The 27437-nt window shown below is 37.0% G+C and overlaps 2 protein-coding genes across 2 annotated transcripts in view; both read right to left on the bottom strand.

Moving 5' to 3' along the window:
* Positions 1 to 4341: 4341 nt before the first annotated feature.
* On the bottom strand, positions 4342 to 8609 carry LOC139137087 (clotting factor C-like). Its single transcript, XM_070705053.1, has 3 exons — positions 8253 to 8609; positions 7536 to 7860; positions 4342 to 5235 (listed from the first exon to the last, which is right to left on the bottom strand). The coding sequence occupies exons 1-3, from the start codon at positions 8466 to 8468 to the stop codon at positions 5039 to 5041; spliced, it is 738 nt and encodes a 245-aa protein (XP_070561154.1). The 5' UTR covers positions 8469 to 8609; the 3' UTR covers positions 4342 to 5038.
* A 794-nt stretch (positions 8610 to 9403) lies between these two features.
* The window catches only part of LOC139136395 (mannan-binding lectin serine protease 2-like), a 39469-nt gene continuing 21435 nt past the window's right edge, over positions 9404 to 27437 (bottom strand). The window contains exons 5-10 of the mRNA XM_070704118.1: positions 18067 to 18248; positions 17328 to 17484; positions 15977 to 16162; positions 12409 to 12596; positions 11619 to 11784; positions 9404 to 9588 (exon numbers count right to left, since the gene is read on the bottom strand). Coding sequence (XP_070560219.1) covers positions 9404 to 9588; positions 11619 to 11784; positions 12409 to 12596; positions 15977 to 16162; positions 17328 to 17484; positions 18067 to 18248 — 1064 coding nt within the window. The remainder of the gene's footprint in view (positions 9589 to 11618; positions 11785 to 12408; positions 12597 to 15976; positions 16163 to 17327; positions 17485 to 18066; positions 18249 to 27437) is intronic.

Below are 27437 nucleotides of genomic sequence, written 5' to 3'. Positions count from 1 at the left end.
TGTTTCTCTGTAATAACCGAATATGCGCAACGGGTCGTAAGTTGATTTGTTCGATGGTGCATTATTGGACTTTTCTCGTTGCGGAAGAGTAAACATACTTCCAGAGTAGGACCGTCTGTGCATGTAATCTCGTTCTGTCTTGACAGGTAGAAAAAGCGAACTGAAATTTCAAGCCGTTGTAACTTAGCGATGATTTTTCCCAGTGTATTGAATGTCAACTCCAATTTTAATACTACTCTCCAAATCATGTTGAAGTGCTTGTTATCCAGTTGTTAATACAGCGGCTACACATGTATAATGCGCTGTTATTGTTTAAGTTTGACTTGTTCCGACGAGAATTCACTTGTCAACAATAGCTAATGCATTACACAAATGCAGGCTCAGTTGATAGATTGAATACTGAATATATCAATATAATTTGCGATATAGAACGAGAGACCTAAAAAAAATTCATTGAGAAATTCGTCAAAAGTTACAGCTAGCGGACCCGCCTTTTCAAAATTGTCCGAATGCGATAGAATTTGGCCCTTAGGTTTCTAGGGGTGACTCGTGACTAGGTTGAAAGGAATGGTTCCTCTCCGAGTACAGAAAAATGATATGAAATTCGAGTAAGTTTATTTAAAGGACTTTCTGTAAGACTCACTTCTTCAAATGAGATAGTCCTATAGCTTTCAAATGTAGTTTTTAGCTTTCTGCTAACGACTTCATTCTGACTTGTTCAAATTTTTAAAATCAAAAGCAAAATCAAAATCGATCGACAGTCAATTTTCATTCGAGAGAACAAATCAAAATCAAAACCAAACTCAAAATGAAAATGAAATGAATATTAATTTTATTGTCAAGAATGAATATGATTCTAACTTTAAAACGAAAATCAAAATGTAAAGTGAATCGCAAGTCAATTTTCATTCGAGAGAACAAATCAAATCAAAACCAAACTCGAAATGAAAATGAAAGTGGAAATGCAAAGGAAATCCAAAGTCAAAATCAAAGTTGAAATAAAAGTATGAAAAGTGATTTCTTGAGGCTCCTCGGTTGCCGTACTACGTACAGCAGTTTTCAATTTATAGTCACAAAAATCAGTACAACAGCATTTTTGGTTAGTCTCCATACATACAAATTTTATATTCAGGTAATTTTAATTACTTTGATCCTGATAGATTCAGATATTTTTCTTTGTTTTCTAGCCAAACTAATATTGCTTAAGATTCCAAGACAAGAAATGTGACCTTTTTAATCTAACAATTCTCTAACGGTTAATAAGCTTAGAACCCCCGTAAAGTATACATTTTCTGAAAGCCTAGATACATGGAAACATTTTGGTAATCACAGTGTCATCATTGTTTACATAACTATCACGTGACAAGGTAACTTGCATAACCTTTCAAAAATCGGTTTTCCCTATGTTTTGTCAAATTACTTCAAAATATCTGACTCAAACTTGCTGGAATGCAAGCTGTCCCGACGCTCTTTCAAAGTGTGTCTCAGATTTTCTATATCTTGCTAATTTTTTTTAGAGCACAATTTTAAAGAAATCAACTATGGTAAAATTCACTGCTCTGGAAGTTTTTCTGGCATAAAAACTGTTTAAGAAGGTTTAAAAAAATTGTGAGACACACTTTTGAAGACCCGTAGGACAGCTTACACTCAAACGAATATCAGCCACATATCTCAAAGCGTTGGAACAACACATAGGAAAAACCGATTTTTGAAAGGTTATGCAAATTACCTGTCATGTGATAGTTATGTAAACAATGGTGACACTATGGAAACTAAAATGTTTTCCTATATCTAGGCTTTCCGAAAATATACAATTTACGGAGGTTCTGAGCTTATTAAACACTAGAGAATTGTTAGTTTAAAATGGTCAATTTCTTGTCTTCGAACCTTAAACTGTATTTTGTTCATTGTGACAACTTGATTATACGGGAACCATAAAAACCTATAATTCATTATTTAATGTTTGGTGCCATATAAAAGGTTTTACTTAAACACGATAGGAACAAATATAGGATAATTGGATGTTCTTATTTTTCAAATTTCTCAAAAGAGTTAGGTGCCCTATAGCTGAATGTTGCAGTATTACAAATTGCTCATAAAAACAAGTGTGTAATGTAACAAGAAAAGCAGATGAGATTATATTTGTATATTAAATCGACATTACTTTACTATCCAATTATCCCAAATTGGTTCCAATCGTGTTATAGATGAATGTCTCTTTCATTTAAATATGCATTACCTGCAACTTCTGATGCAATTTTCCGGTGTTTTTATTCGGTGTGTAAAATCAGGTTCTTGTTTCACTGAAGCAGTTATGCGAATATGCGTAATTGAACCTGCCTGCAATTGAACCTGTAATTGAACCCTATTGAACTTGCAAATATAGTTTCGACAAACGTAATGCTAAATCTTATCGTTAAAAATCTTTCGAACCAGAATTAATTTGAGTGCCCTAAACAATTCAAAACTATGGCAAGGGTAAAATCTTGTGTTTCAACACAGGACACGAAGGAGAATAAACAACGAAATTGCTTTGAATAAAAAAAAATGACGAAAATGATTGAAAGGTTGCTTATATTATCCATTTTGCGAAGGAAGGAAAGAGGGACGAGCTCGGCTGCGGCTTTGCACAATTAAGTCCATGGAAAGATATAGGATTGTGATTCCAGCAGAGTATACTTTTTTCTCAAGTGCATCCCGAAATTGCCTCAATAATGTTTCCCCGGCCGCTTAGAAGCAAATAGCCGAGCACATGACATGTACGTTAGGCGTAAGTGATACTATGTTCTGCTACCTGGTGCTGGTCTACTAGCAGTCATGCTGGCGACAGCTACTATTGTCAACTCGACCACAATAAATCAATCAAACAATCAAATTTTACTTTTGTTACGGCCACAATATCCTTGTTGGCCATCGTTTATTTTTATCGCAGATCAAACGGCCTTTCCACCTCTATTGCAATTTATTTGCTATCGAGTGTAAGATTCGTCACCCTTGTTCCCTCTGAGGAAACTTTGTCTGGTCTTGGCGGATCCTTCTCATCGCCTAACTATCCACTGGAGAGTCCGCACTACGAGGGCGCTGCCTGGGGCATCAAAGTGCCCGAAGAATATCGTGCCAGCTATCGTTCTCAGCTTTCGATCTAGAAAGTTCAGAGCACTGTTAATACGACTTGGTACAGGTTGGTTTATGAACTCAACTGGTTAGATCAGCTGCAAAAATGACGTATTATCTTAACTAAACATTTTCAATGATGTTCATGGACATCGATTTTCGTTTTTACAGCATGCAAAGGTTTTCTTATACGTGATATAAACTTTACGTATAATAATGTGTTTCTAATGGTATAAATTTGACATGGTCTGAAGTTGAAGGTTTCGCACCACCTGTTCATTCAAAGTATACTTGGTACAATCTTCCTTAAACCATGCAGTGCCTTTGAAACTATTCTATAGGCGTTAAAAGTAGGACCACCCAGCTGAATGCTGGCCCGTTTAGTGTAGTCCAGCGGTTCCATATCAACTTTTCCGACAAGAACAAATAAATGCATTATGGAGCAGAAAATTGGAAGATAAAAAAACGATGTCTTTAAACGTTTAAGATTTGCTCGTATTAATATTTTGTTACAGGTATCTGCAAATGCTGACGAACTGTGTCTCTTTTGTGGCGAGAAAGAGTTTCCATACTGCCACGGAAATACTGTCGAATACTGTCGCTAGATCCCCAAACATCAAATGGGTTAGACATTATGCTCTGAATTTTCTAATCTTGAATACAGTGTACTTATCATTTTAAATTGTTCGATGAAATGTCTCACCAAATCCACACTTGAATACCTATTTACGTTACCATACATTCCGATCAACCTCCTTAAGACAAATATCTGTGCATAAAGATTGTGTTGAATGTCACCTGCTTAGTTGATCTTTTTGACGTGGTGAGACGACCAAATTCGAATATACCAAACTGTCTGTCATACCACATTTCTTAAAGTGCGAGTATATCTTGTGTCTTAGTATTTAATATTTGAAACATTTGAAGTTGCCATTATTGTAGTAAAATTACCTGCCTCTGCTACTTTTCATTGCTTATTCATTATGCCAAACCTCCACACACTTATTTGGGCGTAACCAATATTGATGAATATAAATTATTAAATCATTCCGTCACGCCATAATAAATCAAGTAGTGAAACATTTAAACTATCTACAATGTTAAAACAGGCGCATACTTGCGAGAGGTTGTATATTAATACACATAACAGATGACTCGAACTGTTCGGGCGATCGTATCGTTCTACTCGCTCATCGTGAATGATCTTTATTGATAAAAGTATGCATACAATAGTTAAGGCAATAAATCAAATAGTTAAGGACAATGGGAACTTTTATTCATACATAAAATAATATCCTCTGATGTTTCACAGCTTAATCATGCACTAGCCGTCTTGTTTGAAGTGTTGCCAGAATTTGTCACGGACGGATTGACAAAAATTGAGGATGTCAAAGGAGAAAGAAATGTTCAACTACGTAATATATGTGTATTTGATTTATTTGGGATAAGCCCTGAAATTTCAAGTCATCAAAACAAATGACTCCAATCAATGAATAAAATAAAACACTCTTCAATGGATTAAATTGTTTCAGACATGTTAAATCAAAACTGAAGACAGACGTAAAGAGTAAAATAAAGCCTGTTGTAGTTTTAAACTCAGTAATATTACAACGATGACTGAAACGATAAATGGATACATTCTACTGCAGTGAATGAAAAAAAACACTAAACTACATGAGCTTGTAAAATCAATACACAGAATGAATGAACCACTTTCTTATAGAGTAGATTATTGTACTGCATGTAAAAGTTTCCTCGACCTTGAACACCATCTCGAAGTGATATCACGAAAACATTTTTCAGTGCAAGATAAAAATACGTCTGTAAAACAATATTCTAAATAATATTCTAAAATACGATACTAAACGATTTCTACAATAAAATCTTGAAATCATCAGGGCTTTTCGATCATGGATCTTTCATCTCATGGCTGTATATTCGTGATTTCCTGAATCCATGGCGTGAAGTTACTGACATTAACGTATACGCCATAAGAATCACGAACTGCACACTGCCCAGGACGCCCCCAAGAGACGATTCCGTACAGGTAATATCTTTGACTTTGTTCTTCCTGAAGCATCAGTGGGCCACCGCTGTCACCGTCACAGGAATCAAAGCGTCCTGGAAATAATGGACAACGTTTTCGACAATTAAAAACTCCGATATTGTATAATTAAAATTGATTAAAATACCTTAATCCTTCAAATAGTCATACACCCTTGTTAAACAAAAAGATTTGACTTTTACTCCTTTTCATTTTAGACAAACCGTCTTGTAACGGTGTCAACATTTCAGCGTCCATGACGTAAAACTGATAAGTATTGGCGTGTATTACTCGCTATTTTTTATTATGAGCTTTGTGTTTATAATTTCCATTTGTGTATTATAAGATATGAGATGTGATGTCACATGCATTTCCTCTCAGGACGTAAGAGACATTAGCGCTCAGGTGGGTTTATTTGCCTCTTTCATAAAAGTTCGAGACTTACGTACGGGTCGCAGTGATTGGTGTTTGCGGTACATGTGTCCAGACATAAATCGTAGGTCATATTATTCCTGTTTCAAAATGATCTAATATTTCCAAAAAATATGAGCCGGTTACAGTGATCGGTGCTTGTGGTCCTACTCAACTTACAGTACGATGAGTGGTTTAACCCTTTCTCTCAGGTGTCATTAGTATATAATATTCACCTCAAGGTACGGTGATTGGTTGCCTTGAGACTTTGTGTTAGCCTCCATCTGTAGTGTTCGCGCTGCCTTGTTATAGAGTGTTCTATGTTTTTGCTGGAAAACATTGCAGCAATCAATCATTCCTGATGTACGCACCAGGTACCTCCTTCTATCACAACGGACAAAGACAAGTACAGAAAGCTGAGTTCACCTCAGTACATTCATTTGTTCAGATTATGCATATTTATTTAGTCTGTACACTCCAACCGATTCAACCTTAAGTGATATTTTGTATATAAATTTGTTCTGAGCATAAATGTCCTGGAGAGTACACATTTGCTGTGACCAGTCATAACATACCAATTGTTTATCAGTAGGGTTTGAGAACCATATTGTCATGGCAATCCCTACAGGCAAAGACTTATGTAACTGGCCTAATAGCAATATACTTTAGTCTGCAGAGTAAAACGAGGAAAAGGCACTCATTTGCTTATATTTATAGCGTGTTTGTTCCCCCAGAACCCAAATTCAGTAGGAGTGGCAGCCGCGACATGTAGAACTGGTCGGGCGCTTTAGTAGTACAAAAGCTCTTCATGGAATTTGTGTGATTTGTGCCACTTTCGACGAAACGAACTATCTCAAGTAATCCGGATGATTAACGTGAGTCAGGGCTCCTATAGACTCTTTATGTGAAGCAAGAATTTGGGTCAGCGCTACCGACATTTTCAAGTTTTACACAAACTGAAGAAATCTATCAAAATATTATATAATACTTTTAATGCGATACGACAGACTGTTTTTAATTTCTCAACTATTCGACCTAAGCCTATAGCATACCCTGACTTATGCAATTCAGCTCGCTACTGCAAATACAACGCTCTGATTGGTTCTGAAATGAGAAAGATATTTGCATATTCATGATGTGCCACGCTTTGCACTTCGCTGTTGACTCGTTTTTAGCCTTAGACCCGTAACTGGATGTCAGGCGACAGGCGAGTTGTTTTTAAATGCGTTGTTTTTTGTGTTGGGCACACAGAAATGTGAAAACCGATTTCGTGGCTTCTCTCTTCTCCCAATTTCAAGATTTTTAACGAAGTTAACTCCATCTAGCTGGTTCAAATGTTTTGAAATTTTCCCAATATGGCTTTAAATGGCACATAACAAAAAAATCAATATTGTCTGGCAATAAAACTCTTACATTTTGGATAAGATGCATTTTAATCTTGCTAATCATATTATTCAGCATTGTTTGAGTGCCGTTCTTTCTACCATCTTTCTAACCATTCAATTCAGAACAAGGATAGATATTGCAAAAGAAAATGTCCAGCCAATTAGTGTCCTCAAGTGGACCTTATAGGACCTTAAACACCTATGTCTCGGATATTTTCAAACAGTACAACTGAAACAGGACCACTGAGACGTGCTAAAGACAATATAACGAAAGGTTAGCTTCAGATATTGCTCCATTCTTAAGGATTTTATTCGACGAAGAAAGCTTTTCAATCACTTTTTGCTGGGCACATAGGTTGATCGTACATTATTAAACTCACTTATTCTTTGAACGCTGACCCCTGCCAAACAATGACATCATGCAGCGATCTAAACCTTCTCCTTGGGTTCATAAACAGTTAAACCCATCAATGGCAGTCAGTAAAACAAATTAATGCACCACGTCAGAATCCTTTAAAAAGAAAAGTACATCTTTGATTTAACGAATTTCAGAGATAATATGCATCTTAAACATACTTTACCTGTTTGATACCCGGCGCAAAACATGTTATCGGTTACCGCATAAGAACGATTATAAGCTTCAACACATGTTTGCTGACTCACTATCGGTACGTAAGTCTCTTTTAACACATCAGACGGCCTTCCATTTGAAGTCTTCCCCCATCCTACAACAACTGCCAAATCTCCTTGGTCTGCTACACCATCGTCTGCATTGTTAAGCGGAAGACAGACTGGTCGTATGTACTTAGTAAATGCTACAGGAGTATCCAACTTCAAGAGTGCTATATCTGCGTCAAATGTCTTAGGATCGTTATGTGGGGAAGGGATGATCTCCACAACTTTCCTCTGTCGAAGACAAATACGATGACTTATCAATTGAAAATAAATTATGAAAACGTTAAAGAATATACTACTTACGTCACCTTATCAGATGTATCTGAGTTATATTAGAGTGGGTATGTAATATAATAAGAAGAACATTCTCATAACTTGAGTGTCTGGAATAGAGCTCGGATGCGTTTAGAAGCACGATGAGAATTTTCAGAAAAAGATAATCTTTACTGAAGTTGCAACTGTTTGACAAAGAACGTCTGTGCGCTTTAAAATATAATTTTAATACAGAAATGCATATACCTAACATTTACAAAAGAAAGCTGTTATATTATACTAAATGGTACGTCGCGCAGTTGTACAAATTACAGGAAAATGGTAACGGTTTAACATCATGGTTGTCTTACGTATTGTACATATTCACGCGGACGTGAACGTCTGTGAAGACCAAGGGTAACATTAAATGACGCAAGAGGTAGAGTTTGTCCAAATGTCTTTGATTTTGTCTCCAGATTGACGGCACAGTGTGCTGCTGTTACAACCCATTCTTTGTTGAGTAGAGATCCTCCGCAGATTGAATTCTTGATGCCATTGTTTGGAGAGTGAACCGACAGGAAAGCCATCCATGGCCACGAACCTCGTAGGACACTACGTCCACCGAATATGCGAAAAGGAGATCTCGATCTTGGTGTTACGATAGGTGTACCACAGACTGAAAAAAGGCTGTCAAATGTTATAAAACGTACTTTTCAACATTTGTTGAAAAATTGACTTATAAGCGACAAACCCTTTTGTCAGTCCCCGCAAGGTAGGTTCGGCTTCAGGCCAAAGGGATAAAAAAGATTGTTTTAAAATACTGTAGGGGAGTGAAGGAACACAGTTCCGCATACGTCTATTAATCTTATTAATATGATATCCTGAATAATTTAGCTGCTTTTATTGGAACACTCTGGTTGGGTTGGGTGTTTAATACAACCCCAACCATAGTGTTCCAATAAAAGCAGTTAAATTATTCAGGATATCATATTAATAAGATTAATAGACGTATGCGGAAACGTAGAAAACCAGCACTTCAAACAAACAAAGAGACAAATAAGCGAGACACGAACGCAGGTTTTTGGAGTAGTGCGCTTGATGACCAGGAAAAAATATATTTTCTAGCCTCTCGTTGAATTTCTCGACCAAAAAACACAACAACATTTTCGGTCTCAAAGCTAAAACTGAATGCATTATTTCAAGAGAGTTAATATGGTATGAAATAACTTTGCATTCGATAAACGCTCGTCACTTTTAATCAGTCCGTAATCAACATACAATCAAACTAACAATGTTCAATCCAAATTGATGTTGTTTGGGAAAAATCTTTTTAGCGTTTATGTATTTGTTGGCTATATTCAGATTTTAGGGAAACAGACACGTGAATTAAGAAAGGTCGTATATGAAATGTTAAAAACGATCTGCATATCATTTGCTTTCACTGTCAATATATCAAGATACCAGTGACAAACGTACCTAACACGTATATATATATATATACGAGCCATATTTCGAAGACCCTTCACTTACCCGGTTCACAATGTGGTTTGGTTCCTGACCAGGTGGCATTAGCCTGGCACATGCTCACATTTTGTCCAAGCAGCTCGTAGAAGGCGTTACAAGAATAAATTATTGTATTTGGGTATGTGAAGTTATCATTTTTAAAGTTACCATTATCAATTTCTTCTGGTCGACCGCAGTCAACACCTGTATTTGAGAAGACAATAAAATAGTTAATGAAAATGGAAAATCTAGACTTAATGCTGAAGACGTCTGCATAAACCAATTGGGGATAAGGTTAATGTTACAGTAAACAAATAAAGTTTTCTTTGTTAAATAGAGAATTTTCAGAAATAGGTATCTAACACTTAGTAACTTAAATGCAATCAAGATACTATCTTTACTGAGTAAGTTGGGTTTGTTGCTCATAAAAGGCTGATTACATTTAAAACAAATCTTGTCTCTAGTTAACTTGAAGTGTATCTCGAAACGATTGCTTTTTTGTTTTGTGGTTAGCATAAGAATAAAGGGTGAATTTCATAAACTATAACGTCTAGAAATAAATACTACATTGTTTGTGGTCCTCGATTGCTACGTTCTTGAGGTAACTAAAATGTGGTGCCTAAATTGAATTATTTCTTGCCGTTTGCGCAGGGATGGATATTCGGGTGAAGTTAGAACAATTATACATAAGAACAATTATATATAAGAATTCTATGTAATTGAAAATTACATAGCGATAAGGCTTTGCTCCTTCGATGTTCCAACATTGATCAAGAAAGATAGTGACAGTTCGTTTACATATTTGGCTATATGTTGTTCCTCTGCATAAAATTCGCATACCCGTGTGTGGTCATCAAACTAATTTATCACATTTCTTCCTAAACGTATTTAATGCCCGGCGATAATCGAAAATTTCTTGTTTCAAACACAGCTGTAAGATAATGTTGTTTCATCTGGTTTTGAATACTGAACATATCGTAATTGTTCCAGAGGTTTTGAAACTTTACCTATCGCAAATAAGAACTGTAACATTTGAGTCGAATTAACGATTTATAATGAGATCAAATCTGGGAATTTAATCACTATAGCAGTAAAATGTCATTTTTACGTGCACTAAACAGTTTGGTCGCACTAGATTGAATTTATTTTAAGTTTTGAAGCTGCTGCTGCTCGCAAATATCTGTATCTCAATCATTTTATGTAAAACCTTCATCTTTATTGTAACTTATTTTTTGTTTGTGTTTTTGGGAAGACACTTCCTCGCTTGATGTTGTTCAATGAATGATTGCGTTGTATCAGGTATGACAATTAAATTATCACTTGCGCGCATGTAGTGTCCAGATGATAAACTTAATGCATTTTGTGTAATGCAAAGACCATATACGTACTCTTGAAAAATGGTGTTACATCTTGCAGTATCTGCTCCTCAAAACACTCTAGATCAGCTTTAGATAGAAAAATCATCTCAGCTACCGTGGTCAACATTCATCGGCCATCTACAATTTTTTAACCAAATTTGCCAAATTCAAAGGACACTGATTTACACCGTATTCAACTCAATAATGACAGAAGGCTGAAATTCTAGAGGTATCAAACAACAGTGCATATGTATACGTTGTCGCCCTTTTTAAGAGCATTTTAGAAAAGATGGCAACGCACGTCTGAATTACTTGAATCAGATGCAGTATACATAAAAAATTATTTGATACAACTTTATTGATCAGCATGTAAACTGGAAGAAACAAAATATGCCAAGTAAGCAGTTTACTGTATGACAGAATGTACTATGTATACTTTACACATTTTGTTCACTGATGTAAAAAGGGTTAATTTTCCTAATAGATGTAATCTAATTATTAAGAAATGTGGCTGTTGAAATGTAATTAAAATAGTGCCATGTTCTCCTCGCGCATTCTTTATTTTTAATCACACATGCATCCGTAGTGCATGCATCAACTTTTTTATTGATTCTATGACAAATCGTACGTCTAGAAGATATTATGATGAAGATGGTTCACGATTGGATTGTTAGAGAATTTTATGGCCCTGCAAACCGAGATACGACAGTAGAATTAATCCACATTTGTCTGCGGTGTCGAAATGAAAGGATATTAACGGTCTGTGACACCCGCGTGACATCTATGATGCAAAAAAAATGTATTGCAAGGCGAAGATTTTACATGTGCATAAGAAAAGTTTTCATGGTTATGAGAATATGCTCGTTTAAGACGTACCTTTAACGTAATACCGTGAGATAAATGTATCTGGTTGCGGATGTAACGGCCAGGTTAGCTTGTACTTTAATTTCATGACGTTACCAGAGGATTGAATTGTTGCTGGTAAGTTGTTGGCGCTATTGTCTCCACACAAACTATCGAAAACACGCGTTCCTGTCGAAATCTGCTAAGTAGAGCAAGGAGAAATGACTGTCAATGTGATAGATGTACAAAGTGTTAGACCGGACTGTAAGTTTGAAATACCGAAACATATACGCTTTTTTTCTCTAATTTGTGTAACGCTTACGTGGACATACAATGCCAAAGCACATTCAGATTCAATAATGAATCATAGAGAAGATCACGGATGACATCAGATGACGCTGCAGCTCTCAAGAAGTGCTGACATGTCGCAAAAGTAATGAAGATTGTATAATCTGTTGGTTTAGAGAGAGAGAGAGAGAGAGAGAGAGAGAGAGAGAGAGAGAGAGAGAGAGAGAGAGAGAGAGAAGAGAGAGAGAGAGAGAGAGAGAGAGAGAGAGATGAAAGTGCAATTAAATAATACTTAGTTTCAATGATCTACGAGGAGGACTATATTCTTTTCAGTGTGGATTCAATACTGATGGTAAATCTCTTATCATTTTTTAATGTTTTCACACGATGTAAATTTTCGCTTATGTACCTGGTAATCGATAATTCCGTGACCTAGTCGTCATATTTGACAATCAGAGTATTGTCATCGGACATCCCTATTTTGTTATGAGTATGATACCTAAACGCTCACACTTCCAATCATCGTCGACCATACCTTCAAGCTCGCAGGGCAGACGTTTCCTGGAAGTATTCCACCAACTGCAAAGTGATCAAATTCCAGGTGGATGACGTACCCCATCTCTACCACAATTTCCCATTCCAATTCGTAATCTGATGCTGAATAATCAACGTATGGTGAAAGATGAATAACGCCGGTGCTTTCATTCATCACTCTATATGGAGCTGGGAAGAGAAAACACATCCGGTTAGATGACGAATGTTTCCTAGGCGGGTAATTTCATCGGTCTAGAACTTAAAGCAAGTGATTGGTTTAGTTTATCAGAAGATAAGAGCTCATTCAAATAAAGTGACTATGTATTAACCAACAAACGTGTATTGTTTCAAAATCTTTTGCATCGGCGATCATTATTATCATGACCCGCTCTGCAAGTAAACGAAGATATAGTTAACTCATAACATTTTATGAGCAACACAGGGTATCCTTTATTAACTTTATAGTGAAATCAATATTTTTGCTTCGACACAACTCTGTCAGTCTCTATCATGACAGACCAGGCTAACTAGAACAGTGTAGCGCGTTGTCGTTGAAAATGTGGAATACTTCATTGCAGAGAAATACTAAATCTGTTGATGGTCAACGTGGATGGTTTGAAGTTAAATGCAGAAGGTTTGGCAGTTAAACAAGTTTTTGTTACGATGGAATGAAGGGGGTGCAATGTTCATCATAAAGTTTAGGATGTTAATACTATGCAGGCACTTGTTGGTTAATACTCTTCATTCGTATTAATTTCAAGTTGCTTTAGACAGTTTGAGTTTCTATTCATTCAATTTTTGGCCTTTCATTTATTTACTCATTTTATTTTGCTATTTATTTTTTCATTGCCTCTTGTTTTGCAGGTTTTATTATGGGTTTGATAAAGGTTTGATTAGCTTTCATTTATTGTATTAGCTGAAATTGTCGGAACTTCGCTCGCTTACACTCGCTCCGTTCCGACAATTTGGTCAGCTGGCCCCTAAATCTTGCCCTCACTATGCTTCACTCGACGCAAAACCAAGCAAATGAAGACCAGCACACATTTTAGGGTTAATTCAAATGCAAACATCAATCAATATGACGGCCGAAAATCTTTGTATTTTTTCATTTTCATTGCTTCTTCTACAGACCAAAAATCACACCTGTACATAAGTTCAAACTCTGTTGTTAATTGGTTTACTTTTGTTGTGAAATGTGTTTCCTTTTATTTCGACTATGCCCCTGAACAGATTGGTGGCCGAGCCGTATGGGTAAATTTATGGATCAAAGGATGTAAAAATACCATCTATGCTGAATCAAAGTTCGGAAAGTCCAAATACTGCTAGGGTCGACACCGTCGCAGACATAAAGATTTTGAAGTCATCGGTCGCGCTATTTCTCAGTGGCTGCTTTTCAATTTCTGTTGACTGGCTTGATGTCAATGCTTTAACGATTTATTCGTCCAGGTTCCACAATCATTCTGATTAATGGAGGGCTTATTCTTCATTGTCTAAGTCCCACCAGCTCTCGCATTTGACCGTTAATCATTCTCTTCACTTTGTTGGTCATCAAACCTTCGCCCGCACCAACATAATGGAAGGCACGTATATGTCAGTGTGACAAATGATGACAACGGAGGAGTTTACTGATTCAGGAGGCCGCCACTGATGTGTGACACTTGTAATACTCAAACTAGACAAACAAATGATTCCGTGCTGGAGACAGAACATTGACCCGTCATAACACATTGGCAGCCGATTTGTGACCTCTGTATTTAATTCACTGCTTCAATTGGTGGAATTTTCATAATGTCATTTTTGTGACATTTCCACAATTATTTCCCCTAAGTTTCAAAGCCCCCATTCCTAAGTCTTACCCATATAATTTGTCGCCTCTCTTAGAAAGTAACCTTTCCAAAAGTACACACATCTTTGACGCCATCAGTTTGTGGCTATACCACTTGTAAAATGGTGTCGTGCATTCAACTTCTAGCTTGTACATCAGCGGCGACGGCCTCCCTCAGCAGTAAACTTTTGTATCATTTTATTAGTCATTAGACTCTCTCAAACATTTAACAAAATATGCTGTTATACCTGTGCTTGGTCGATGAAGGGGGCTATTAACTAAAAGGATAAAGAACTGAAATATGATGAACAAGTGACACTCACGCCTTGGCATTATCGCCAAACCGTTTCGGTCACATGAATTAATAAATATAACTTGCAAATAAATCTGAAACCGTGGCCCCACCTTCGATTGACATGGAAATACATACCTTCCATGGTGTTGGTGTGGGCGAAGGTACCAGGATTCACAATGAAAAGAATGATTGTTGGTCAAATGAGAGTACTAAGGACACTTAGACAACGAAAAATAAGCCCTCCATTGATCAGAAATAATTGTGGAACCCGGACAAACAAATCTATAAATCAAAGAAATTAAAGCATTTGCATCACTCTGGTCAAGAAAATTAAAAAAAAAACAGAGGTAGAATTGCGACCAGTGCCTCCGAAGACCCATTGACCGTCAGGAAGTCGATCACGGCTGTATTTGGATCCATCAATTGCCACAATACAACCGGGCCACCAATCAGTTCGGAGGCGTGATCGCGAATATACTTGCAACAAAGGTCTCGACAAACATTGAACAAATCAATAACAGACTTTGAACTAATATAGTGTGATTTTTGTCTGTAGCAGAAGTAATGCAAATCAAAATATACAAAGTTTTTTGGCCATCACATTGATTGCTATTTGCATTTGAATGTACGCTGACTTCTAGATGATAGTAATGTGCCGTCTTTGGCAACAGCAGTACAGAAAAGGGGTACGGTCAATATTGCTGTTGGGGTCAGTTGTACATGGCCGCAAAATTGTGATGAAGATAATGTGAGATAGGTGATATTGTACCCAGAATGAGACAGAATTACTGGCCCGATGACATGTACTAATTATAATTAACCCTTACCAAGAAATGTGTGTTGATGTCCATTTTCTTGATTTTGTGACGGGTGGAGGACAGTGCGAGCCAGGAATTGGTGTTAGCTGATCAAAGTGTCGGAACTTCGCTCGCTTATGCTTGCTTCATTTTGAAAATTTGGTCACCTAATCCCAAACCCTGCCCCCCTCTGTGCTTCACCCGACACAAAAACTAAGCAGTCGGAAATTATCAATGCGATTAGAAGAAAATGGGAATTTATTTTTCTTTTAACGTTATTAGTAGTAAGTCAGAGCTTAAATTACAAGGCATCTGTGTTTTGTACGGCATAGCTTTCTGGCATGCATACCAGTTCTTCAGCCTTGCCGAGAATCTAACTGGAAGACTGACAATGAAAATCCTGACACTCAACAGTATCAAAATCTGAAAGTGGAGTTTCAGGAAAATTTAAGAACTGAGATTGCGTGAGTGAAGACGATGACGATGTCGATCACAGGAAGAAAGAGAAAGTCAATTGGGTTATATGTTTTACACCTGAAGGACATATAATGTTTTAAAAAAAAAGTTTAAATATTTTTATAGTCCGAGCCATCACCTAATATGAATTTCGAGACTAAATGTGATTCATGCTGATTTTCCAATGTCTACTTACGATAGCAGTGCGGTTGTACGCCAGTCCATGTCCCGTCTTCCTTACACAGTCTAGTCATCGACCCTTCCATGTAGTATCCATTATCACACCTGAACCAAACAAACTGATCGTAAGTGGAATTACGTCCAATAATACGACCGTTCACAGGTGCCTGTAGAGATCTGCATCTCGGTGCTGAAGAGGGGTCTGAAATGATATGATCATTGTATTAAACCTTTTTCGTTTCTTCAAAGAGTGTCCTACTTGATATATTTCGTGTTTTCTTTTAAATGCCCCCTTTAACCATTTTATGTACTAGTTGCTTTGATTTTGATACTTTTGATTCATGTAGTATTTCGCCACCTTTGATACTCGTTACGACTTGGCTCTACCAAATGCCGTAATGTTTACGCAAAACTTTTGCTCATTTTTCTATGTAGATGTTTTAGAATAAAAAATCACAATCACACTATTGTATGGAAGACTTCGGTACATATCTTGTTGTATTATCACGGGGAATACCGGAATGTACCTAATGTAAAACTTGTTTTAACCCAATTTTTACCTTTAAAGCCACAATAGATGCGTTTTTTGCATTATTTCAATGATTTTATTTTCAAACCAAAGTTGGTACGGGCAAATGTGTCAAGTGAAGGACGTGTATAGAAGTATCAATGCTCGCTGATTTGGACCATGCCTAAACGCTTTAACAGGCTGAATAATAAGCGGATGCTGCAGTCATAAAATGGCGCCCCACGGAAAAGTACAAAAAACGAAGTATTTCCTGCACATGCACATCGTGATCATATCAGAAACAAGCATGATGCCATTTGCTTGAATGCGCAAAACACGATAGCCAACATTTTGTTTTTACGATCATTATTATCTCTGTCAAATGATTATTTTTTGAAAATGGCAGGAAATCTAAAATGATGTTAAAACGTTTGAATTTACATGCCACTTTCGAACACTTATGACATTATTAAACACTTTTCAGTCTTTAATAGGTTCTATTCAAAGAAAACTCTTGGAAAACTTTGGATATTTTGTGATCGGTTTATTACACATTCGCAGCTATTGGGGCTTTAAGGAAAGGTTTTGAGATTGGATGACGTATTGTACAATATATATTTCTATATGCTTGGGAAGTTTGGTTAAATAGGTCGTATTGGAAAAATAATTGAAAACAAGGCATCTTTCGTTTGACCGTTTCAAAAACAGCCGGATGTAAAAGATGAAGCAATCGGATAACAACAATATACTGAAATCTCATATGACAGTTTCATATTGTAATCTTGAAAAAATCGAAAGGATTATTTAAGTATTGGCTGTTATTTTACTGACAAGATATACAATCATAACGTTCATTTACCTACAATATTGTACTTTGCCTGAAGTAGCCCTTCTTGCAACAAATGAACTACATATCGAATGGTAATGACGTTATTTGCTGACTGAATGATTGCTGGAAGGTTTGACACGTTTTCGTTTCCACAGAAAGGCCCGAATTCTTCATTACCAGTGTAAACCTGTTAGAAGAGGAGAACAGCAAAGCGAAACGCATATCAATTATTGTATTACTGTAACGAAAAACGAGCACACTGCATTATTCAACAAAATAATGAGAAATACTTCTAATAATGCAAATAATGAAACAATGTGATTTAGAGATTGATATCGATAAAGTAAAAAAAAAAATTATTGAGCAAATGCTAGTCTAAGATACTGGTTTTCTTTCTGAAGAAGACTTAGAAGCTTTAAGATGTATTGTTGCATATCAAATTCACTGAATGAGATTTCAATGCTTTCTATATAAACCCCATTTTACCGACTGAAAAATGTTAATGAACATTTCTACCTTAATCTGTGAGATCGATTAACATGTTTATGAATTGAGAAGAGAACAGACAAATTAAAATCACAAATTCTCACAATTTGTTGTAAATTGTTGATTTAATACCAGGGGAATTGCAAACAAGTGACATTCGTCAATCCGCGTTTCCTCATTTTACGATACTTTCACTATTTCATCTACAGTGAACTATGCGACAGCAAATGATGTTTCAATATTCTGAAAGGCTTTTAAAGAACGCGGATTTTTTTGTCCTTACCATTATAAATAAATCTTCACAGGCAAACAAACCAATGACGTGAAAGGCGTTGAAGTCTACGGCAATGACATGCCTTGAGTTTGCAATAATGATCCAGTCGCGAGGATGATATTTGTCGTTACCAAGGGCCCCAGTGTCTAATTCACCTGAACTTTCTGTTAACACAGTAGTCCTTGGTTTGGCTGTGGACGAACAAAACGCTGTATGATTTATAAAGCAAATGCACTATTGAGAAGAGGGAAAGAACATGGGCGTCGGGAAATATCATCCTAACCACAACGAACACTTGTCGTTCTGAAACTGTCATATGAAAATCTACAGATGCAACGTCAACTAACACTGAAAGATACTACAGTTGTAGTTCAGTTAACTTTATCAAGACAGAGCACGCTTATCATAATCAATATTTCAGTGATAAATTATGTAAGAACAAAAACGTTATTAAAGTATGTTTTTATAATTTAATAATTGCAATGAAGCACTGATATTTCTTATTTCATAGTGCGATAAGCGACCGGTTATTTCTACAAATCAAATAATATCTCAATTCATCAGAAAAACGAAAATAATCAATATTGACAAATCGAAACAGTTAATCCAACATTCTAAGTCGCTCTTCACCCACCATCATGAAAGGAAATATTAGTTTTCCGAATTCAATATTACTCACAGACAAAAATATACAAATAAGCAGTTAACACTGAATTAGTAGTTACTTAAGTTAGAATCGCCTCTGGGACAGATATTTGGACTAAGTTTTTAAAATTCATTTCTGACGTACCATTTCTGAGGGTTCATATTAAAGCTCTTGGAGTAAGAAGATTTTTATCGTCTCAGTCTTTTGAAATTCGAAATCTTATTCATCTCCACAGAGTTTACACATGGGTGACAGCCATTTTGAATTTCGAATATCAGTAAATCTTCTGTAATCTGTTTCCCTTGTATCAAACTTTGCACGGTGACCCTTGATTTTTATTCTCGGTCTTGTAAGAGGCGCATAAACCCTCACGAATTTACTGCCAGATAATTTTATTGTCTGATGTAATAAAAAATGTGAGTTTCCATGGAATTCTGTCCATAGTTCTACAGCTATACAAATAAACTCGTATCCGATGATGTCAAACAAACCTAAATTAATGGGATTACATATTTATCCAATGAACGGTCTTTGCGCTTTCAGTCGGATGTAGAAGAATATAAATATATTTTAGCAGCATGTAAAAATATTCTCGCTATCTGTGTTTTATTTCCCCAGATAATATTATTTTGCCACGAGTAAAATGATATATTGCCAAGGTGATGTACAATTGATTACAGAGAACTTTCATTCACAAATTCAATGAAATTGAAATTTCGATTCAAGATGACCCATATTTAACAATCATAAGCTCTTATTCAATCTCGTTCACTTGTCAATTATTGTCTTGCGCTGTCTTGACCCAAAATTAAGTCAAACATCAGGCACTCTGACAAGCCTGTTGTTGACCGCCACGGTGACTATGGCAGCAACCGTCCCGTTCCGGCGCAAACTCATCAATGTTTACATGTAAATCCTCGGGACTGTCAATGTGATGTTTGCAAAGTCAAACATCCTACACGTAGATGCCATCAAACTTCAACTTCTTTGTGGTAACCCTAATGGCTTGACAATTTGTGCCTCCTGTATCGCCTTTCTTCAAATCATATGGTAAACCTTTACAATGTCGACTTTATTTACCCGACTAAGTGTAACTTTAACGTTCCAATTTATCTCTAGGTACGACGACAGCACCGAGACGTGCGACCATATTCACCTCAGCAGATAACGCAACGGATCTCGTAGCATACTGTATACTGCTTCGTTGCATATGGACAGTCGGGATAGGGATTCTGTCGGGCCTGGGCTATACACTGCAAGATCCGAGGTGCAAACTTTTTATAGACTACCCCCTCGCTACGTATTTAAGTGTTGCGAGTGTAGCGAAGGCTAGGAAAAGAAGTCTAATTACAGAGAAATATATCAATGCGCAGCCTGTTTAAGATGGGACTATTTTCACATAGGGTGTCTTGTATGGAACAGTTCGATCTTCCCATCGATTTACATATCGTGAATAATTATTCCTTTCATAAGAGAAAGAATGTTAGAGTAGCGAAAGAGAGAGGGTCACCTGAACTTTGTTTGAAGGACCAGTGACCCCTACGAATAATATAAAAACTATACTAGGGTACGTTGGCGATGGATGAAAGCTTAAACATGATAAGTTTCAAGATATGTTGAGGTGATGTATGTAGATATTCAGTATGGAATACAGCAGTAAAGTTGTAAAAGAGCAGTCGCGTCATTACTCGCCAGAAAGATACCAATTTTGTAGCGTAGTTAAGAACGTGTAGCAAAGTGTAACCAAGTCTAGGAGTAAAATTTTGTGAAAATTGGAGAAGGGGGGTGTAGCGAGCGTAACGAAGTGTAGCGAGGTGTAAGGGGCTGTAAGATGGTCACTTTTTACTCGCCAGAGAGACACCACATCTTGTAGCGTAGTTAAGAACATGTAGCGAGGTGTAACCAAGTCTAGGAGTAAAATTTTGTGAAAATTGGAGAAGGGGGTGTAGCGAGCGTAACGAAGTGTAGCGAGGTGTAAGGGGCTGTAAGATGGTCACTTTTTACTCGCCAGAGAGACACCAATCTTGTAGCGTAGTTAAGAACATGTAGCGAGGTGTAACCAAGTCTAGGAGTAAAATTTTGTGAAAATTGGAGAAGGGGGTGTAGCGAGCGTAACGAAGTGTAGCGAGGTGTAAGGGGCTGTAAGATGGTCACTTTTTACTCGCCAGAGAGACACCCATCTTGTAGCGTAGTTAAGAACATGTAGCGAGGTGTAACCAAGTCTAGGAGTAAAATTTTGTGAAAATTGGAGAAGGGGGTGTAGCGAGCGTAACGAAGTGTAGCGAGGTGTAAGGGGCTGTAAGATGGTCACTTTTTACTCGCCAGAGAGACACCCATCTTGTAGCGTAGTTAAGAACATGTAGCGAGGTGTAACCAAGTCTAGGAGTAAAATTTTGTGAAAATTGGAGAAGGGGTGTAGCGAGCGTAACGAAGTGTAGCGAGGTGTAAGGGGCTGTATGGTCACTTTTTACTCGCCAGAGAGACACCAATCTTGTAGCGTAGTTAAGAACATGTAGCGAGGTGTAACCAAGTCTAGGAGTAAAATTTTGTGAAAATTGGAGAAGGGGTGTAGCGAACGTAACGAAGTGTAGCGAGGTGTAAGGGCTGTAAGATGGTCACTTTTTAGCAAAGTTTAACCAAGTGTGGAGAATTAATTTTCTTGAAAATTGGAGGGAGAGGGGGTTTAAGAATGTAGCTGCGTTTGCATGATGTTAATTCAAGTAATACAACAAAAAGTTACAGAGTGTTGTTAAAAATGTTTACAAAATTACTCGAACATATTTAATTTGAAAAATTGTCACTTGTATAGTGCCCTGTAGCCTCTATATAGAACCTTTTTTAGATTATTAAAATAACAGAAAATTCCCAAAACGTCATTCTTTCTTCTTCGATCAAAACCCTCGATCCTAGGTAAATTCTGTAACCTTCGTACGGAGCTATTTAACCTCGCGAAGGCATGGCACTGTGAAGCTCACCGAGCACTCGCACATGCGTAATTATCAACAAAAACACTTCATATAGTACGCAAATACAAACACAGCAACTAACTTATACATCGGTAAATTGTGAAACAGATAGCCTTCCGACAGTAAGTGCATAAATTGGTTCTTAAGTATCGATGCCCTTATATTATCAGGAAGAGCATTTTCAATAAGGCATATTTTTGTCAGAAAACACTGATAGTTTCATCAAAATTTGTGACATAGAGCAGCTTTTGAAAAGGATATTATTGTATTATTGCTCTGTGACAGTGATTAACTTGAAGAGGATAAAATCATCAAAGTAAACCGCGTATTTAAAGAAATGGCATCTTTATCAAGAACAACAAGTGGAACTGAATTAAAGCGCAGTGGTCGTCGCACTGCGCATGCTCCTGAGGGGTCCCCCCCCCCCCCCCCGTTGACAACATATCCGAGAATGCCGCATGAGGTTACGGGTTGATTGGTATGTTTGCGATATTGTCGATAATATGGCGGCTGATTTGTCACAAGCATACCACCTTTCCAAATCTAACACGCAATAAAAGGTCAATTAATCTAAGTTAAATATTTTCTGAATATTGAACAGTAATTACACGCTGGATGAGATCACATTTGATCATGATTTCCTTGAATCAGTTGAATGGGCCTCGCTCGAGCCATGGAGCTGAGTAAACGTCAACGCGGTGACCTTCTCCATTATCGAAGCAACAACATCTCCCTTGTGCTGCTCTGGCTTGCCGATCATGGTCTTGAGTGTAATATTTGTGTTTAGGCATTGTGCTTGTTCCTGGTCTTCATATATATACAGTGTTGATCATTTTAGTGATGTATTTTTACCGTGCTGTACATAGCATTGTGTACAACCAGCGTGACCGCGTGATCAAACCCATTTGTTCACTGTGACTGCGTGCAGTAAACTCGGCGACATAATGTGCAGAGTCTCTCAATGTTCGTAGCCTGGCATGAGTTTATAGATAGAAATACACCACTGAAGTTCGTTTCCGATCTTAATATTTTACGAGTGCATGATGTTGAGTCTTACAAAGGCGTTAACAAAGTGAGGGACCGCCCCATCTCACTCCAATTGAAGTTGGCAAGACTTATGTTTACAAACATTTATGTTTATCAACAAAAAAAACGCGTACGGGCAGCGCGACGACCACTGCGCTTTAAATTCCTAAATACCACTCATACGTCATGAATCGGCTCTTCAATATATATTTCATTTGCAATTTACTCAAACAATGACAATGAGAATGCAACATCGACGATGGACAGAGAGACAGACACTGAACAAATTAGGAAAATACATGTACAGCTGTTTTGCAGTAAAACAACGAAAGCATCAAGAAGCCTCAGATCAGAGTGCCGTGCACCAAAAGATGAAACTTCTCTATAAAATCATAAACATTGCGGAAGGTGGTACACGGATCGGTATTAGCTGTTCAGTGTTTCCTTACCTGCTCAGTGTCTGTTTCTCTGAAACAACAGCACTCAATAGCTTGAAATTTAATTTTAAAGTGTACATGCAGGTTTGGTCTATGACAGTTTTTCTGAGATATTAATGTTATGGCTCAAGAAATATGAAATTGAGTTCGAACAAGAAAAGAATTAATAAAAAAGCCACAAGATTTGTTTACATTTTCCCAAAATATAGCCTTACTGGGTGGCAAACCTAAGTTGTTTAAGGAAAAGCCAAGTTGATCAATTGGTATACAAATAAACGTAGGGAGTGATCGCTCTATGACTTTAAAATTTTGTCATTTGTTTTTATGTTGTTGTTGTGCTAGTTTGCTGAACCAAGTTGATGACATAACTAATAGGCAATTGTACAAACATAATCCTAACAGTAATAAAAAATTCTAAAATAAGAAGTATTTTCGCTGTAGTCTTAATGTCGTATGAGCAAACTGTCGTTGCAAACAGCATTTTCATCTTTTGGTGTCCAAAAAATTTAGTTTGATCCTGAAAGGGGCTGAAAACATACTCAATTCCGTACAACTTGAAATTATAAAGGTGGGTTGACCATGTCAAATGAGGGAATGGAAGGGATAGGAACAGGAATACCCGTGGTGTGCCGAATATGACACCGTTCTACGACTAGGGCGATGTTCGGCCTCTGAAATAAACCATTTCATAAACAGATTGAAATATATGTGAGATGACAGCTTTCACACCTCGGGTAGCATTCATTGATTAACCGATCGACCGGTAAGTTATATGGTTGACCAGCTTCTTTGATAATGAGTCATGCTGTCGAGCGTCTGCAATGTCGCATTTGTCGTAGAAAAGGCGATATAATCTATACAAATAGAAATTAGAAATTAGGCTAATCATCAATTTCAAACGTTTCTTCACGTTGATGAAGCGCGCTTTGGCCCTTTTCGAAATGAACAAGTTTTCAACGCCGGTGAAACTTTGAGAAATCGGTAAAAACTCTTGTGAAGATGGTACTTTGCGGACAGTCAGTATTTTCATATACAAATGTCATTGTACATGATAGTTATCTTAGAAAAGTGCCTATTTTCATTGATGTTAGATAACTTTGTGTGATGCCGATCACCTTTCAAAACTGCAGGTGGGACCTTATTTCCAATTTGCCATTTTCCGACTTCCTATTTGAGTTTAGGCGTGGTCTATGCTAAGAAGAGGCGGAGCACGAGACGAGTTATCATGACAACTAGATTGATGTCTAAGCATTCCCGCGAATATTACGATTAAGCTAATCACAATTTCATGAATGTTTCACTGTACATTCCTGGCTCTTCGACACCTAATTATGAATCAGCCTATTCCCGACAGTGTACATATTTGGAAGTATATCCGATATAAATGAAAGGATTGACATGATTGAATTGTTCATTTTCGCCACCGTATGCTCATGCAACTTCTCCGGTGCAAAATTAATATATGAAGTTGATCAACGGGCCGCCGTCTATCATTTCGTTAAAATACTAGCGCTCCTTTCGTACCCTATTACTGTGATGAGGGAACTAATAAATTGTACATATTTTAGAAATATATTTTTTACTATAACCCAAATGGGATTCGAACCCCCACACACTCACCGGCAACATCGCCTAGCTGCTAGGCCTCACACAAAACCAGTCGGCTACCGTTTCCAAGAACATTAATTTAAATAATTTTATTCAGCCACAGGAAGTTTTCCTATCTTGAAATGCCATGACGGTCAAGATATTTAACATCGGGACTGTAAAGATGTTCACCTTGACTGAGTTCCTGCTGCTCCTCCGGTTTACGTTGAACCGTTGGCTGTCGAAATTGAGATGCCAACACTCCGCTGTTATCATCTACTGAGCGGTAATATCCACCAAAAAATCAAGTCTGCGAAAGTTGAAACATTCATTGACTTGCGGGAGGTCAGACTTGTAGTCAAAACGGATGACACCACACTAGATCCAAGCACACCTGATAGCCACCACACTGGTTGATATTATTAGTGATATATGTCAACGTCACTGTTTGGTTCAATCTGATTGGCTGTTTCGAGGTGTCCATTATTTACGTTCCGGAGGGAATTCCCAATAGACCACGCCTAAACTCTAATAGAAATTAGGATATGGTTGACTTTTGGAAAGTAAGAAAATAATCAGGTGTTAGCTAAGCAGCATTTTGAAAAAGATATGATTTTCAAATATTGAATGAAGTTTTCCAAGCAAAATTCTGATTTGCCGCAATGTACCATCCTCCCTATTTCTCACACTTTAACTTGTGGCAAAATTTAATATATTTAGAAAAAGGCTGAAATGCTCTTCATCTGCTCGCCTAAAATATTTTAAATCAAATTTTGATAATTACCCTTCATTTTATTTTTTTAATTGAATAGCTACATTAGAAAATGAACTGACTGCAAAGTTCCACGGATTCGATACTCGGCGCGCTTGCCCTTTTTCTTTCTTTCGTTTAACACAATACACAGTAAACCGGCCGTTACAATTTCCATTTGCACTTTTAAATGGTTTTCAAACCTATACACTCAGAGTCTAGTCTTGCGTTTAGCCGAGCGTCGTCAGTGGGTTAGAAAAACGAAGTATGGTCTCCGTTCTTTCGAGTTGACAAGCAACCTTGCTATTTTACTTGTACAATAAAAGGGCTTTTGTTCCGTTTTTTCATGTAAGATTTACACCCTCAGATACGCATTGTGTGTAAGGGATAAGGCGAATATAATATTTCGTTTCTTGCGTTATTCAAGTTGGAGGATATAGCCCCAATGTTTTCGCCCATAAAAGCGTCAATGTTTCTGTAACGTTGGCTCAAGCAACGAGTTTTCATTCATCTGTTCAACTGTCAGGACTCAATGGGTTTATTTATAGAATGAAATGCGTCTATTTCCTTTCATGGAACCTCACTTGAGATTATTCTTTTTACAGAAGAGGAATAGGAGAAAGATGGAATAATGGAACTTTTAATTTCCTACTGTACTTACTTATTGTTGTACTATTACAGTATGGGAAATAAACGACTGTTATACAAACTTGAGAAGAGAGCTGGGAGGGTTATATTGGTAGTACATGTTACGGTTTCTTCTCGCTTCCTTCTTTCACGTCAATGGGCTATGTATGGATTTACTTATTAATTATTTTGTCGCTGTTCAGACATTTAAAATAATGAATGATTTTTCACGTGATTATTTACAGTTTCCACGTTTTAGATGTATCACTTCAATACTCGGAGTTCTGGCAACGCTGATTTGTACATTCCAACTTTCAGACAGCAGCAAGATATGTAGTTTGTATAACGTACTTCTACAATCGGATATAGTATTCCTTCATCTATATAGGAATACCGAAAGTTTGCCACAGTCCAAAGCGCAGTTACGTAGTTTTTTAAATGATAAGTTTAAGAAAAAAGGCTTCGATTAGATTTCATTTGTTATTGTTAACTTTCGTATTTATATTAAATAAAGTCAAATTTTGTATTTTCCTTATCTTTGCACTCGGAAGTCTCTGATGTAAATTATGATTTCAAATGGCAGAAAATGTAAAATATGTAAACTATTTACAACCTTTATACACCTAAACATCGATCTCGTCATCCCTGAGAGAGAGAGAGAGAGAGAGAGAGAGAGAGAGAGAGAGAGAGAGAGAGAGAGAGAGAGAGAGAGAGAGAGAGAGAGAGAGAGAATCGAAAAACCTATGGAATATACTTCTTGGAGACCAAACCTGCTAAAATCACCTTCAGCTTTGCTATTTCAATACCAAATACAGTTTTAAATTACCATATAAAATGCTTACTAAATAACCACATTGTATACTCTATGTTCCTGAAGGTATAAAATAAGAACAAGTTTTTTCACAGTATTTATTAATTTTATTCACGTCATCACAATCTGAATATATAATGGTACTGCACTCAATGGAACTTTCATGCCAAATTTCAACCAGCATCGGAAGTGATTGTTGTAGGGATATTTTACCAAGATCGACAAAGAAAAATAATAAAAATGTCAGAATTGTTTATCTCATTCTAACATGCAATGTATGTATGAGAACATTTGTAGGGATTTGCAAACCTAATTTCCAATCAATACAACGAACTATTTCTGTATTTTTTCCCGTCAAAAATCCGAAAAAAACTTCACAAAAACACAAAATTGAAGATATTTCTCTGAAGCTAGAGCCTCTTATGTTATATAGAGAACTTTTTTGACATATGTGTTGATGGAGGAGGACATCTTTGACAACCATTGCAGGCTAGCCTGACCAAAAATAGCAAAAATAGCTGCAAAAATA

The sequence above is a fragment of the Ptychodera flava genome, chromosome 7, assembly GCF_041260155.1.
Source record: "Ptychodera flava strain L36383 chromosome 7, AS_Pfla_20210202, whole genome shotgun sequence".
Classification (NCBI taxonomy): domain Eukaryota; kingdom Metazoa; phylum Hemichordata; class Enteropneusta; family Ptychoderidae; genus Ptychodera; species Ptychodera flava.
The sequence above is the reverse complement of the archived record's forward strand: the minus strand, read 5'-3'. Positions and strand labels throughout refer to the sequence as shown.

What these genes read in the sequence shown, in the direction of transcription:
- LOC139137087 (XM_070705053.1), bottom strand. Translation starts at nt 8,468, where the DNA reads ATGGCTTTCCTGTCGGTTCACTCTCCAAACAATGGCATCAAGAATTCA. An exon ending in CGCGTGAATATGTACAATAC is followed by an intron (nt 7,861 to 8,252) that starts GTAAGACAACCA and finishes TGTCTTCGACAG; the next exon opens with AGGAAAGTTGTGGAGATCAT. An exon ending in TTGCGCCGGGTATCAAACAG is followed by an intron (nt 5,236 to 7,535) that starts GTAAAGTATGTT and finishes CATTATTTCCAG; the next exon opens with GACGCTTTGATTCCTGTGAC.